The sequence below is a fragment of the Ambystoma mexicanum genome, chromosome 12 (genome assembly GCF_040938575.1).
Source record: "Ambystoma mexicanum isolate Mex_15411 chromosome 12, UKY_AmexF1_1, whole genome shotgun sequence".
NCBI lineage: Eukaryota > Metazoa > Chordata > Amphibia > Caudata > Ambystomatidae > Ambystoma > Ambystoma mexicanum.
This window is the reverse complement of record NC_090936.1, coordinates 903,413,532-903,430,884: the sequence shown is the minus strand read 5'-3', so window position 1 is coordinate 903,430,884 and position 17,353 is coordinate 903,413,532. Positions and strand designations below refer to the sequence as shown.

The 17,353-nt window shown below is 41.9% G+C and overlaps 1 protein-coding gene across 1 annotated transcript in view; it reads right to left on the bottom strand.

Moving 5' to 3' along the window:
- TRHDE (thyrotropin releasing hormone degrading enzyme) overlaps nucleotides 1-17,353 on the bottom strand; it is a 3,000,980-nt gene that overhangs the window by 1,056,259 nt on the left and 1,927,368 nt on the right. Inside the window, exons 8-9 of the mRNA XM_069629390.1 lie at nucleotides 17,215-17,280; nucleotides 9,289-9,476 (exon numbers count right to left, since the gene is read on the bottom strand). Of these exons, the coding sequence (XP_069485491.1) occupies nucleotides 9,289-9,476; nucleotides 17,215-17,280 (254 nt within the window). The remainder of the gene's footprint in view (nucleotides 1-9,288; nucleotides 9,477-17,214; nucleotides 17,281-17,353) is intronic.

Here is a 17,353-nt window from a genome sequence, read left to right as displayed (position 1 = left end):
TGAAGGGTTGATGCTGCTCCCAATCATAAAAGCTGTGGCTAGGGCCTGGCAACAGGCTCACATACACCTGGGATGACGACAACAGATTACGCTGCAGTCACCCATTTGGGACAACAGGCTGATTCAGGCTATCTGACATTCGGACTGGGTGGGGCAATGGAAAATCAAAGGATTCACAGGGGTGGGCATGGTGCTCAATGACCCGATAAAGTGTTTCAGAAACTGAGGGATGAGTGGGGACTGAACAACAAAGAACACTATAAGTATTTGCAGTTGCGGCACACCTTGGACCCACATATGAAGGGAGAAGGACAGATACCCCAAGCCACCCCAATGGAAAGAAATATCTGGGGAGATACAATTAAAACAGATTTCAACTATTTACCAGGCCATTGCATTTCACCCGACCAGACAGCTGGAAGACCTAGGACTTGAACTGGAAAAGGACCCTCAGCTAATAGTAGGAGAAGATCGGAAGGAGGCTCTACAACAGGGAAGTAACTATACTGGCCAAGTTGAGCCTAATACAATTTAAGATCTTACACAGAGTATATTGTTCGAAATACTGGTTAAGGTAATGGGTAGAGGGCTGGATGATAGATGCCGTAAATGTGTAAATGGTGTGGGCACGTTTTACCATATGAAATGGGAATGTGTAAAACTCCAGCGATTTTGGAATGCAGGGAAAACAGAAATGAAAGGAGTGTTAAAAAGACCAGTAGATATGGAACCAAGAGGGTTATTGTTGGGCATGTGTTATAATATGAATTTGGGGGGAATGGTCATAAGGGAAGACAGGGCCACGTTTCTGGTGAAAGCCGTGGGTTGAAACACTTGTGTATAGGCGCGTTACAAATACCATATCATATCATATCATATCATATCAAGAGCGTAGACAAATCGGACCAATGTACTCTCTGACATTCAAGGTTGATCAGGGATGCAAGGGAGGAGGACTGTGGTTGCAAGGGAGGGAGAGGAATGGGAAGGGAAGAGAGTGGAATGGAATATTGAAAAAGACATGTACCTTCCTGCAATAAAGTTGTTGTATGTTGTAGGTGAAGTTGAACAATTAATACATAAAGATATAGAAAAAAAGAATGAAAGAGAATGCTACTGTGTGTATTTTCCAGGAAAGTGCCATATTGGCATGAAACTTGACAGAGGTGTGGTTGCCCTGCCTTCAAATTAAAACCCATTTACACTGCCAATTGTACATTTTACATTTACGAATTATTGGTGCAGATGGGCAAAACATATACTACTCTTATAAAACATATACAACATCTAAAACTACTCTTCAACCTCTGCAACTAATCCAGAATAGGACTGCAAGACTTGTCCTTGGTCTCAAGCCCTGGGATCGTATCTCTCCAGCTCTGAAATGTCTCCACTGGATCCCTGTGAGTGCAAGGATTAAATTCAAAACCCTTTGCATTGTTCACAAGATGTTCTGGGGCCTGGTCCATAAAACCTTCAGCTATCCCTCCGCAAATACCTCTGCTCTCGAGCGTTTCGCTCCTCTACCTCTAACTCCCTCAGGGTCAGTCGTTTTTCAAAGAAACGAGCTGGGGGTAGGTCTCTGTCTTCGGCTGGGGCCTCCCTCTAGAACAGCCTCTCTGCCACTCTAAAATTTTAGGAGAACCATCTCCAGTTCTGGAAGCACCTCAAGACCTTCCTCTTTGCTTGTGCCTTTGCTCCCCCTCTCCCCTGCTGATCTGCTCTCACTTGGCACTGTGCACCTGGCCACCCTCTGTCCTCTGGGCCAAGGTACCTGCTCACCCTGTCACCTTCCTGCACTGCCTCCTGGCCACCCCTTGCACGGGGGACTGTATCTGTACCCATACAGTCCCCCCATTTTCTTCTTTTTCTGCACTTATCAGACTTACCCAGACTGCTGCCTTTAACATAGCACTTGCCACTTGCGGGCTGCACTACCACTGTTTATTGTGTCTATTATCAATTTATTTGTATTTATTATTATTTATCTTTTCTCCTCTGCTCTGCCCATTCCACTCTCCCCCTTCCATGAACTCTTTCCTCCTTTCCCTTTCACAAGCACTTGCGTGTTCTCTATGTCACTGGACCTAGAAACATTGTTGTTTTTGTTCTCCCCTGTTCCCTTCCCTTGCATTGTCACGCTCTGAAACACTTGTGTATGAGCACAATATAAATAAATTATCATATCATATCATATGGTTAGAGGGAATAAGGACTTGTTTGTGTCAGCACCTTATCAGTGTCAGTGGCTTTGTACCCTATGTTACTTATATTAAGCAGGGAAATGATATCACCAGAAAATATAGCCCTTGATGATATCACAAATGTGATCATTGATAAGGTCAAATATTGTGTTACTTAATCAAATCACTTATGGCATTGATGATGTCACTTATGGCATCATCAATTATATCAATTAGGGCATCACATATGGCACAAATGATAACAACACATAATACGACAAATGACACCCATTTTTTGGGTGCAGATATGCTACATACGAACACAGATGTAATACAACTTGTTAGTATGTATGCATACTTAAAAGAAAAGAGGAGTATCTGAACACGACATCCTCCATCCAGCTGGGTCCCCTCAGCCACCTGTGCTACCATCAAGCCACACCTTCTTCTCCAAGCCTGCTCTGCTCTGAAGCCACAGGCTGGTGGTTCTGCCTTCCCTTCCCGCCAATGGATGCTCCTCACCACTTCCAGTATTTGGCTCCTTGCTTTGGGGAAACTCAGCCCCACATGACCCAGCATAGGGCAAACAGCTAAGGGCCAACCTGCAGCATTTACTCCAGCCTCTTTGCCTCTTCACCTTTGAACGATTGCTTTGCTGTGTCCTGCTACTTGCTTATGACTAGCAATTGTGTCTTTGCTTAGCCATGCCCTCACCATGTACTGCTCTTACTATGTCTTGCTTTCTCTTCTACTTCTCTCTGCATTCTCCTCTGCTCAAAACCATTTCAACTCTCTTCCTATCCCTATCATCTCTTTTCCTCTATACCACGCCTCTTCTCGCTGAGGTATTCTCAATTTTCACAAAACCTTCAAACCTAACTTTCATCATACTTCCTCTTCTTGCATCTGCACCCAGCACCTCTCTATGCAGACTGAACATCGGCATGCTGCTCCATCTCATTCTCTTTATGTTCCTCTTTGTAATCCTATATCTGTCTGTAACAAGACTTCCTGGATTATTGCCTCAGATTCTGCAGCTCTATCTGACCTTCACAATCCTGCCTGCACCTTCATTCACTCTCCCCGCCCAACCGGTAGGGGTGCTGGTGTAGTACTGGTTGCATTTTCCAAATTCCCTATTTCCTGCTCGTTCTCCCTCTTTTGAATGCACTATCTCCACAATTGCTGCTCCCTATGACATTCATATGATACCTCTCTATTGGCCACCTGTTCCTGCTGGACAATGTATTGACCACCTCTTTCAACTAATTGAATGCATTCATCCCCATCAACACCTCACAGTCACTGGTGTCCCTCCCCTCACTTTCCTCTCCACTCCTCTATCCACTGATTTTAGGTCCCTTCCCTTCTCTAACCCTCTGCCCAACCACCCAACTCCCCTCCTCTAATATCACCACTGCTCCTTTGCCCTTTGATCCTTCCATCATGTTTGCCTCAAACTCCACTCCTAATACCACCCCACTCTTTCCATCTACCACTTCCATTACCAAGCATCAGTTTAACGCCTCCAAATTACTTATCTACCACTCTGATCTATATCACTTTCTTTCCTCCAACGCAAAATTCACTTTAACCACTAAATTTACCACTGCTATTAATGCTACATTCTTCTCTCACTTCCTTCTTACTACAATCATTCCTAATCCCTCACCTCCCTGGTTTTGGATTACACCTACTATCTGCACCCTAAAAACAACAATGATGAAAAACCTTTGCACTTGGTATGCACATCGGATCTCCAACTCCACCTTGACTCTGCCACTCATGACTTCAATCTCTCTCTCATTTGATCTCACTCCTCTTAACCTAGGGTCCTCCAAAAATATCTCAACTCAATTCCCTCACCTCCTAAACAATCCTCCATCTCCTCTACTCTTTCTGCTGATGATCTTCCTCTCTACTTTGCTCCAAATATTTTCAACATTCAAAATCCGTCTCAAATTACCTTCTATCCCCCGACCTGCTCACTTTTCTTCACCACCTCTCCTGCTGCAATGTGTCCCTTTGCACCCACTAACCATGATGAGATTCTTGACCTTCTCCTCAGGGCAAATCCTTCATGTGCCCCCGTCGACCCTCTATCCCCTCGCATAGTGAAATACATATCTCCCAGTGTTGCACCATATCTCTCTTCTCTTTTCAACTCCTCTCTTGTCAGTGCTACCTTTCCATCATCCTACAAATTGCCTACTGTCATCTCTATCCTTAAGAAACCTATCCTAGATCCTAACGGCCCTACCAACTGCCAAAATCCTAGAGTGTGTAGTTTTGAACTGGCTCACTGAGTTCCTTGACACACACAATCTTCAGGATCCTCTTCAATCTGGCTTCCGACCTCAGCACTCTACTCACTGAGCTCACTTCAATGTCAGCAACTACATCTCTTCCGCTCGTCATACTAACTGTTCATCTATTCTTATTCTTCTTGACATCTCTGCTGCCTTTGATACTGTCATCAAAGCTGACCTTCTCTCACCATTATCTCTCCTAGGCATCAGGGACAAGCCTCTGGCTTGGTTTGCTTTATATCCTGCACCTAGACACTTCCAGGTGGCCTGGAAAAGTCTTACCTCCCCACTCACCTCCTTACTGTTCTTGTTCAGCAAGTGTAAATCCTGGCTCTAGTTTGCCACCTAGTAAAATGTGTGTACAGACATGTTATAAATGCCATATCATATCATAGCTAGTTCTCTTCACTCTCTATACCTCTGCTCTTGTCACCTTGATCACCTCCTATGACATAACCTATCCACTCCTTGCTGATGACATTCAGATCTTCTACTTTCCCTCATTATCTGATGAACTACAGTCACAAATGTCTAACTCTTTCTCCGCCATCAAATACTGGATGGCATCTCACTACCGCATCCTGAACTCCACTAAGACTGACGTTCTGTACTCCCCATCCAAACAGGCGATCTCTTCCTCTCCCCCTCTTCTATCCTTCTCTCCTAACTACCTTCCCTACTCTTCTTCTGCTTATAACCTTCATGAGGTCTTCGAGCCATCTCACAACTTATTTCTCTTCATCTCCAAGTCTGCCGCTGAGGTCGACTTAATCTCCTCAACATCGGAAAAATAAGAAATCTCCTTCCCTTCAACACTGGTAAGCACCTAATTTCTTCTGTAGTGCTCTCTCAATCGGACTACCATGCCAGTCTACTTGATTGCCTTTCCAACTGTGCTTTTACACCTCTAGACAACATACTCAAGTTTACTGTCCATACACACTTCATCCTTCCCTGCTTCACCTCCACCTCCCCCAGCCCGTTGTCAGTTTGGCTGACTATCTATGAGAAAGAAGGCAAAGTAAAAACTAATTTTCATCATCTTCAAATGTATACACAGACTTTCCCCAACCTACCTTTCAGCCTGTACTCTCCCCCTCGCTCCGTAAAATCATCTTCGGCTCTCTTCCTCTACTCGTTCCATTAATCTGGAATGCTCTTCCTCACCCTCTCTGTACTGCTCCCATTCTATCTGCATTCATATCCAACCTGCTAGCTCTCCTCCTTTCAGAACAACCACTTGCATTACATTATATGATACCACATTAACCCTGTTTTCCTCTCCCATATCTCTCTACGACAACCCCACACACTTATCCCTCACCCCTTCATTCTAAAACTTAGCACCTCCTCACTATCGTTTCCTACTACCCTTAGTTTCGTTTAGTTTATTCATTTGTAATGCGCGCCAGACCTGAGGATATTTGGGCGCAGGATCAACAGGTTATTGACAACTTGGTTACAGGTTACTTATGCAATACAGTATTACATTGTAACAGCGATGGCAGAAATGTACAGATTTACAGAGTCAAGTTTACAGAGTAGTTTACAAATTTACAAACAAGCAGGAAGGCATATAATTGTCAAATTTACATCTCGGTATATTTCCTATGTTATAGGATGTTATTAGCCTTGTCATTCGTTCATGTTTCTACCTCCCCTGCATCATCTGGTCTTCCTCTCACCCGGTCCTCTGCTCTTTAAATCAATGTTAAAAAGGTTGCCACACATTTATATGCCAAAAAATGCATAGATTTCCCTGTGATTTTCCTTAAATAAATACATTTCCAGAATTAAAAAAGTAATGGAAAAATAGTTCCTAAAAAGTAGATACTGCTCAAGGTAATCTCCTACTTCATATAAGTTATGAACAACAGATGTTTAACCAAAAGTGTACCTTATCATTCTCTGTAGTGTTTTGACTTTGTCCATGATATAATTAATTGCATTTCATTTTCATTGACCTTTACATTCCACCTAACATAGTCATTTGCTTTTTCATCTGGTTTGTGTCCAACCTTTCCTTTGTTAAAGTAACAATCACTTTGGTGTGCTAATAAAAGAAAATGGATTTGCAAAACTGGACCCTCTTATGTTCTTGTATGTTTGTGTACTGTTGCATAATCATAGTCATACTATTTAAAATGTCTACTAGGTTTTTCACCATTCTGAGGAAAGACTATAATGTGGACATTTTGATGTGTCTGCATCCATATACACTACTGGTCAACATATCATGAAGGCCCAAGCCAAAACCTAAAGAACACAAGTTACTAGATAGCCAAACAAAAATATGAATGATCGAGTATACATTTTTGTCTGCAAATACGCAATACATAGAACCTATCTCATATGCACTACAATGCAATTCTTGAACAATGAAAGAACTTTCAAGGAGAACTGAATACAGACATTGTAAATGACACCGGGCACTCTATTACCAAGTCAGGTAAATTCTAACTTTATTTCAGGAACCAGCCCCATAAAACCTCAGAAAACAATGCACTAGAAATAATTAACAATAGTAACGTTTACATAATCATGTAAAGTATCATACAAATTTGAAGTTAAAGTGGATTTAGTGTATCTTTTTTACAAGACAACTTTGCTGCTTGGCTGCTGATAAAGTGCTAAGAGAGTGCATCATCTTTAAAAAAACAGGTTATTACAACTCTTTTTCAAGGCAATGAAAAAAATACCATATCATTTAAAAACATATTTTGTACCCTGTGTGGACTTGTGGATATGGTTACATGGTTGGACAATCTGTGTCATTTTGTGCCCCCTCAATGTAAGCTGAATTATTATTTTCTGAGCAAACAGCTACATTAAAAAATGTACTACGAAAACAGTACCAAACTCATAATGAGGCCCATTGCATCGTTTGCCTCTTATTTGAACACCCATTAGCACATTGCCACACAGTAGACTGCCCTCTCAGTAGAATGGGCCTTATTCCAAGTAAATCCACTGAAATACTGACAAACTCAATTATAGTTACCGCCACTTAGTCCCACGGATTTACAGCGAGATTGCAAGTGGTGGAAGGGTGGAGAAAGTCCCAATTTTTAGACTACATATGACTCTACAGGGATTTTAGTGGTGATTCCGCCGATTTTGCTGATTCTTGGCAGTAAGGTGAAGGAAATACTGAACTCATAGTAGAGTGGAGCAGTAATGCTGTGGTAATAATGGAATTATGACTGAATTAACAGTTTTAACTACACGGCCATTCTTGTAGTGAGGCCAATTAATGTGTTCATCTTCTATTGCATTGAGATAGAACTTTACTGACTACCATAGGTCAGTGTACTTATAAAGAACATTATACTTTGAAAAACTGTATTGGCTTTGATGGGGGGAGTGGAGATATATAAGAATTATAATGGCTGCCAAAATGCCGAGGCTAATTAGGCAATCTTACCCTGAATGCAACGATCTATTAACACTAGAAACTGTATTGACATGTTATTTCTTCTAGCAATTTACCAATTTTCTAGCAGGCATCTAACTGTTTATAGCTATTTTCTAATGTCTTCAGTGGGCTGTCTTACTGGCATTCTGATCACAAATTCTCTGTAATGTTAACTACAGTGGGAGGTCATTGCATTAACTAGCGCAGGATTAAATGACACCCACATGTGGAACTCTGTAACTTGTGCTGTGGTAGTGTTATACTGATGGAAGTGATGTATGTAGTTGCACACTAATGAGGGGCGCAATGGGAAATAGCATAGTGCAGAGTGATAAATGACACTGCAATGATTACCTAAATGAAGATGTATGTTTGCCTGAAGCCGTCCTGCCCGCTTTGCCTCTTATCAACCCTAGAGGGTGCATTTGTTTGCCTTACGCATACAACATTAAGACCTCAAGTTCATCCTCCAGGTATTTCAACAATGACAACATACAATTAGCTGCAGAAAATGCCCAAGACAGAGATCCCACTTTAACAGCATACTTCCTATTGCATACACTAAGAAAATATAAACATTAAAAAAAACTTATTAACAGAAATTCAGATGATTAAACACTATTTCTCTAACAAAATAAATTACTTATGTATCATGTAATCATTCATTGTAATATTTATTGGTATGTATTATTATATCCATAATGTTCTTCATGTACTTTTGAAACTTTGACTTCAATTTAGTTTATTTTATTACTCTGACATCCCTCAGCATTATATGTGTGAGTCCAAAGCCCATATGTGGAGTCCAAGGCAATGAGGAGCAGATATAACACTTGGCCATATGAACTATGTTGAACTTTCAATGGATTCTTTGAGATTTTGTTTGAGGTTACTAATCCTGCAGGTAAAAGGAGCAAGTTCCTTTACAATTCTTTTTTTCTATTAACATAAATTACATTAAAATACATTAAAATACACCACATACTAAATTTACACTCTAACCATTTCTTCCTTTCTGCACATTACCCCGTGTACACAGGCTTTTCCACTAGTTATTTTATATTATATTAGACCTTCTGCCATTGCCACCATACGTTCAGGTGAAATTTGGGATTCAGTGTGAAATAACTGGCTCCTAGTCAACATAGAGTCTTGTTTGTTTGATTCTTTATTCCACTTTTTATCTTGGCATTAGTTCCTTTTAGACTTTGTAAGATGACTTTTATGATCTTTTCAAAATACTTTAGAAACCATATAGCGAATATTAAACCTATAAAATTCCTACCATTTCAAATACATAATCATGCTTTTTGAATTGGAAACAACATCACATGTTCAAAGAAAAATGAATTTTCAGTAAACCTGCTAGCGTCTTAAGTACCTGTTGTTTCGAAGTTCAGAGTCCCTGAGTTTTGCATCAATATCATAAATGAAGTGCTCCTGTGTGATTGCAACAACACCATCTGTGGTTTCATTTCTGATGATAGTAATCACTGGATAGCCCATCTGCAGAGTCCACTGATCCATCACTTTTTGGATATTTACGATTTTCCCTTCCTTCCTTAATGCCTACAAAATAAAACATAGTAGAACAAATGTTATCTTGCAGACACAACTGCATGACAGAGAATGTATTGTTACACCATATCCCAGTTTGTTTAGTCAAAGGATGGGTTAGCCCTACATGATGGCCAACTCATCCTCAAATAGATATGTGTACAAGCCCCAGTGGCAAGCATTTCTAGTGAAATCTACCTTCACAACAAGGCATTTGTGTAGCCATCTGTTCCATTTCTCGTCAACTGCATCAGTAGACATAGCTATTCTGCTACCATTTCTAATGAAAACACAATGTGACTAAACTGTTGACTAATGTGTCACCCCAATTCCTTAGATACAACTTTGTCACTAGACACAATTGGATACAGGATCACATTACCTTATGAATACTGCTGTAAACCTTTGTCTTCTTTAAACTAAAATATGGAATACCTGGACAGCCACCTCTCATGCAGATAACATTATTGAAAACACTGATAAATGCTGCCAGCACTAAGGCATGAAGAGGCATCCAACAACATCTGCACCTACATTAGATAACTAAAAGCAAGCCCGGACACATTATCTATATTAGTTGAAATGCATTATGACTTGTGTCTCCAGGAGAGGAGAAGATTAGAAAGATTCAACAAATAAGCATCAATGTATCCAGGCTATGGCTATTCTATGTTTAGTAGACAGCATCATGTCCCAAGTGATTCCTCACCATATGCACCAATTAAAACCAAGGGAAGCCCAGACAAACCCGTTCATTTTATTTAATGTATCCTTACAATTCTAGGTGAGAGGAAAGTCAGGTATTTAAAGAAATGTGCATGAACTCCTACTTGCATCCTTGGTAACCAACAAATAAGGAGGAATTCCTTTTTATGTACAGCTTATTCTGCTTCAAGGGCAATATGGACCACCACACGCCTAGGGCAGCATCTCCCAATGATATCATGAAACAAGGAGGCATAAACATGGAAGAATGGGTACTACCAAATCAGTGGGGCATCATGACACAGTGCTCTGTGACCAACCCACCCCAACAGAATGCTATTCAATAACCAGATGCCCTAATTGGCAGTCATCTATACCAAACTGTAATATACCCATGCACATAAAGGTAGATAATTATGAATACCTGGGACTAACAGTTGCATTCAAACAAAACAATGCACATCTGCATCAATATGAAACAGAATTCAGATACAACACTTGACAGTAAGCATACCAACATGTGGAGGTACCCAAGACCCACTGAAATGCACATGGCCCTTAGGATGCTTCCACTCCTGTACCACAATAACCAAACTCTCTTCTCATTACCCAACCCAGCCTTCACACTCCATATTCTGCTTTACACGTTGTTCATCTTCAAATTAAGGCATGCCCAACAGTGGATCAGTTGCTCATATAGAGCCCACCAGAGATTAGCCACTCTTATCTACTGTGTTGTCTCAACATATTGCATTGCCACATCTACCCATGCTCCTAGGATGGGTTACATTAATTTACACAGCAACATCACCCTTGGAGCCGGAATACACCAAAAACCAATGTTTCCAGCTTATCTAGATATTCACTAACACACAGGCACAGGCATCTTCAGAATCTGCACTCCTCAACAAATTAGAATCAGCGCCTCACCTCATCTGCTGCTACCACTAACACCCTCACCACTGCCTCTCACACACAACCATGTGTCAAGAGAATTACATAATAGCCAGAAGTCACAACACACAATTGCATTAAAGTATCCATTTTATACAGAGATGCCTTCCCAACCATCCAGTCAAGCTCACATTCTCCTTCATACCGCAAAAATGCCCATGCTACTAACTAAATGTTGTTCCGCTCTCATCATCCCTATGCTTCAGAATGCACTTCTGGGTTCCACATCATTTCTCACTGACCACTGTAATGTGGATGATTAGTATCTACAAGGTACACGAAGACAATATGAAGTTCAAAAGCAAAGGTTTATTGGGGTACTCCACAAAGAATTGGGCTAAGTGATACTCAATAAATGGGACCGCATGGCCATTTCTGTGGTTGTTCCAGCCACTGTTATTAAAGCTTTATTGTCTCTCAAATGTTACTGAAGAGTTTGCACTTTAGCCCTCACTGACTGATACATCTGGTTGTGGTTGCAGCCATTTCAGGTCTACCTCTTGATGAACCAGGACATCCAATGCATCCACAATCTCCTCTAATGCTGGGACCAAGTTGCAGGTTACATTTGCTGGTGCCTAGGGTCTTAAGTGCTGACCTTCCCAAAAACAGAGGCCTCCTAGCTCATGCTTAAGGGATCTCTTGCGGGCCTGTACTCTTTGTCCTTACTGTGTCTCCACTCTTAGAGCACCTCCTCAATGCTTCCCTGTGTGCTCATTCCTCCTGCCACTTCACTCACACATTCCATAGGTATGGGGTAAGTACTCCCCTCATTGATATCCTGCAGCCTTTTCTGGTCCTCCTTAGATCTCTATTTCTCGCCAGATCTTTCTTCTGTCACCTGCTACACTAATCTGAGGAATCCTCCCACGTACTCTGCTCTTCTTTCCCCTTTTCATCCATGGCCCCTCCTCTGTAGCTCCTTTCACCAGCTCTTGCTCAGCTCCTGCACTCTCCACCACCTCTCTGACTCCAACTGCTGCACCTTTAGCCCCCTTCAGTCTTGCCCCATTCACCACTTCATGTGCTTCAACTCCTTCTCCTTAGCTGTTACTCTCTCCACCACCTTCTTTATTTCTCTTGTCAACTTTGCACTCCTCTCTATTTCCAGCGTTTTCATCCACAATCCACCTCCAATCGCACATGAACTCCTTCTTTAATTGTCCATACAGACATGAACTATTTGAGCTCTCTTTTATATGCTGTGTCCCTTTCCCTTGGGCAAGGCACCTGCTGAGAGTTTGAACATGTGTTGGATTTTTTCTTTACTCGTTCAGGATTGGGCATTTGCTAATTGATTCTCTGCTGCTTCAGGTAACTCTATGTTATTATGGTGGGTCTGTTGCGTCTGCTGGAACAAGCTTGTATAAGGTCAGGCTACCATATGGTATTCACTGCAAGTCTCACTCATGCTTACACAGGTGGGAGATCCCCACTGAATGGATGTGGAGATGGAATTGCATTGGCAGCATCTGCTTCACTGATTCTTTTCTTTTCCCTAATCTGAAAATAGCTACTGCTCCATAGGAGAACACGTGTGAGTAGTGACTAAACCACCTGCCCAACACTCGCACTTCTACAAAACAACAGTACAAAAGCACAAATAAGAGATATACCTCATATGCCTTGTTTTGTAACGTGGGCTGAGGGAAGGCTATACTCTTAAGAGGGGTGTGATGAAAAAGGAATGAGGCCCAGTGTATGGTAACACTTACATCTGATATCTATTGTTTTTCTGATCATTTGATCAGCAGTCGATTGTATTGACTCTGAGCGTGCAGGAGCCAGGGTGTGTGTATTCTCGCCTACATTTATTTGGCATTTTGTGAGGTGCTGCATGCAAACAAGGTGCAACAAAGCCCTGTTGAACAAATCTAAACAAAAGAAGTGGACAAAATAATTGGGTATTTGTTGAAATAGCAATGTCTCAATGAGCCACCGCCTAACTGCAACATATAGAGGTGCACGCGGTGAGAATGAAATTTAGTAGTAGCCATGAAAAAAATGGATTTATACTGACATTGTAAGGTCTACTAGGGTCTGCCCAGATGTGTGTGCATTGTTTGACAATACTGGATTACAATTGCCCATTAATCAGTTAACATCTGGCAGAAAGATGCACAGGGTGTGTGTGTTTGGCATTTCTGTATTCATTTCTGACAAATATATCAGGGAGTTGGATCCAGGAAGGTCTTCTAAATGTTTGGTCGGGAACAATGTGTATTGGTGTGGCAGGTGAAGGTATTACCTCGGAAAGAGAAAGCAAAGAACAAGGTTGTGGTATTATGCTACAAAATTCCCTCAGTACCATAGGCAAACCATGTCAACTAGCCAGTGGCTGCATCCAACTGTCCTGCCCCTTGCTCCACCTTCTGTCCTGTGGTATTGGAGCATCTGCTGCTCGTAGAGTGTTACAAGAGGAGCATCCTGGTGCACAACTGTTGTTTTGAGCCATTTCCTTCTTGAGAAAAGAACCTCAGGAAGGAGCAAGCTTTCAAAGGCGATATTAGCTGGTAGAGAGGGTACGCCAAAAAAGGAAAAGATCTGTAGCTTGACCCCGAGACTCCCATCATGAATCCCATCATGTGCCAATTCTTACCTCGCTTTATTTAGCATTTACCTCAGCTATTATTCCTTAAATTAGACATGCACACCAATGATTGCATTGAGTACAGGATCTAAATGACGACAACTGGCTGTTCCCAACTCTGCTGCTGATTAACTCTCTTGAAGGTACCCAATATAATGTCACACCTCCCTACATTCAAACTAAAATTGCTTAGTGTATGTTAGTTTACATTAAATTGAGGGTGACAGTGGTGATTTCCCTTTCCCAATAAGCCTTGCTATGATATCAATGAATATTCCTAAATGCATTATTATTGTAACTGGTTATTTATAACGCACTAAATAACCAGAGGTTTCTAAGCACGGACCTGGGGATCTAACCTGTGTTGCTCCATGTTGTCTTGTTTCCAAAGAGAGTGTATTGCCCTAGGGCTATCCTCCCGGCCCTGTATGAAATAATTGCCCTTCACTCTAGTTCAGGGTGCATTACTGGTATTAACAAAACATTTTATTTTAAATACTCTATCAAATACATTTTACAGACCTGGCCCAGGGGCCCTTATGGAAGTTAGGGCCCCGAAATAAAGTTAAAGGCCTGATTGCAGAATGGAATTTAAATAAGGTATATTGGCCCATAACCACCAGTACGACCCAAGGGCGTGATCGATACATTTATTATGACCCACGTCTCTGCTAATATTATCTAACATATTAATTAAGTTGCCATAGAGATGTTTTGGACCTTAACTCCGATTATCCCGAGCCAGAATATTCACTGGTGAAGGATCAAGGGAGATACGTTCCAAATATCTGGTGGTATCGGGGGCCACATAATGAATGACCCTGCTATATAAGTAAACAGGAATTTGAAATAAAGAATTATGCCTGGAGCGGTGGTAGGGAACTGGCTGTTGCTGTGCACAAAGGCATAACAGACATTGGCGTAAAGAGAAGAAGCAGGTCAGACACAGAAGGAGACTGTTTGTAATGGTGACGGTACAGATGGGGGGGAAATGACGCATGAATAGTACAACATAATAGATGACCCAGTGGAGAGGCACAGAGGGCAGAATGATGGCCAGGAGGCAATTAAAGCAAGTTGAAAGTCACAGATGTGGAGACAATCTACGGGCTACAGGAGAAAATCTGGACTATACCAGCATTTACAGCTTAGACATTCTTCAATGGGGAGCGCTGTGAACATTCCAAGGGTCATAATGTTCATTAATGCTGTATTAAAATATGTAAATAATGTGCATTATAACGCAGGGGAGGGATGTGGTACTCCCTCATTAGCCAATTTCCCTCCCGTACCAGCCAGTATGGCGCGCAAATAAAATAAAAGACTCAGAAACTGGTCAATGAGAGGGTGTGGGAGGTCACAGGACTCCCCCAGTCACCACCGCTGGCAGGGCTGTCAGTGTGGTGTTCCCATGATGAAAGTCCTATGCTGCCAGAGCGGGCGCCGGCAGGGCTTTCAGCGTGGCATTACCTCCCATCATGGGAGAATCACGCTAAGAGCCTAGCTTTGCGCCTGCACCATCATGTTTCAGGCACGGCCCAGGCACGGTGAACCCACAGCCACCTCTCCTTCCCATATTAAGGTGGGTATGGCAGCATATCTTTGCAGGGCCAATTAATGTGCTTTCTAACCTAGGGTGGGGACATGGCACTCCTTCATTAGCCAATGTCTGGTTGTACGAGCCGGTATAGCTCTCAAATACAATAAAAAGTAACAGAAAATGGCCAATGAGAGGGGGAGCCACATGAGTCCCCCAGTTACTGCCGCTGGAAGGGCTCCCAGTGCGGTGCGCCAGTGATGGGAGCACTGCGCTGCCACACCCATCACCAACAGGGCTTCCAACACAGCATTCCCTCTCATCACAGGAGTGCCACACTAACAGCCTAGCTTTGCGCCTGCACCATTAAGTTTCCCCATGTGCTGCATCTGAAAAACACAGCCCAGACACAGTGAATCCCCAGCCCCCTCTCCTTACCTTATTAAGATGGGCAAGGTAGCAAATCTTTGCCTGGCCGCACCTGGCAGACTCGGCCCGGGTCCAGCATCATCAACAGAATAACACTTAATCACCTTTCTAGGCCACGCCCAGCAGGCGTGGCCCTGCGGCAATCGTAGCCCCTCCCCTTTCTCTGCTTCACGCTGTACGTGGTAGCTGGGAACTAGCCAATTCCCAGCAATGGCTCTAGGCAGTTTTTTGTAATCCCCTAGACCAGGTCTCTGGCTGTACTGGGAGTTATGGGTCCATACATCCCAGTAAATGCCCTTGCTGTGCTCAGGTCTTTAACTCGGTCATTAGGGCCCATAGCTCCTGGTACAGCCAGAGGCCTAAGTCTATAAGGCTTAATTATTATTATTATTATTATTATTATTATTATTATTATTATTATTATTATTATTAACTATAATGTGGGTTTAGATTTGTGTTTATTTTAAGTGTATAAGGTAAAGCTCCTGAATTACTTTTCGGAATACAGATTCAAAAACGGAGGGGATAGAGCAAGTGAAGGAGGGAGAAAAATAAGCGTCTTAAAACCATTTGAAAAAGTGAATCTTCCATTACTCCTTAAAATCAAATGCATTCAGGCACATGTTTCTTAATCAGTAACGTAACATTGCGGCATGAACGTAAAAGAGTAAACAGTTGATGCGTGAATTTTACCTTACATATTTTTATGTAGTTCTTTGATAGACTGGGGGCATGGAAGATAACATCCTTTCAGACATACAAACACTCCATTATTACAACAGCATTACCTTTTCAAACAGGCGTAAATGCTGTGGGTTCCTATAGATACTGCTTGCTTTTAACACCAGCCAAAAGCAGGCAGATCCCCTGGGATTCCATGGCATACAGTGCCTCCCATGCATACACGAGAGGCAACATTTACTCACTTTGCTCTGTGGAGTGAAAAAGAGAGGCCACAGTCGATTTTGCCTACAGTTTACACTTGCCGTTTGCACTCTGCACTGCAAATGGGGGAAAATGCACAGTGGGGACTTTGCATGTAAGTGCAAATGCAGGCATTCGTCTCTTTACTGGGAAATGAGCTCCAATATATTTGCTAGTATTTACGCTTCATTTCTATGCATGTTATTTGCAAGGCTTGGTTTACATTGCCCTTAGACTTACTCATCATTGAGCATGTATTAAGTGATGAGAGCCACATGCACAATGCTTAATGTAAACAACTATGCTGCTAAATTAGGCCTTCTTTGAGTGTAATTACTTTGCTTGTCCTACCACAGGCCATTAGTTAGGAACTTTTATTGAAACACTGTCACTTGTCAAACTCAAAATAAATGTATTTGCATGCATTCAATTTCAATTATAATAAAAGAGATTTAGAGAATCAACAGAGAATAACTCTATAATTCTAATAGAGTATGTGTATAATGAAAACTAAAAACGAATATCTTAATGTAAGTTAATGAAAAGAAAATATTAACTGCGCCTATGTGTGATATACCTTTCAGCAATGTCCTAAGAGCAATTGGCTTTACCTGGGAGAGCGTATTCCACAGATCGTTTCTGGCCGCATTACCAAATTTGTGTCTTGTTAAATAATCCTACAAAAAATTAGAAAGCATCCTTTAGACAGTAACATTGATGGAACATAAAATAACATGACGGTAACTGGTA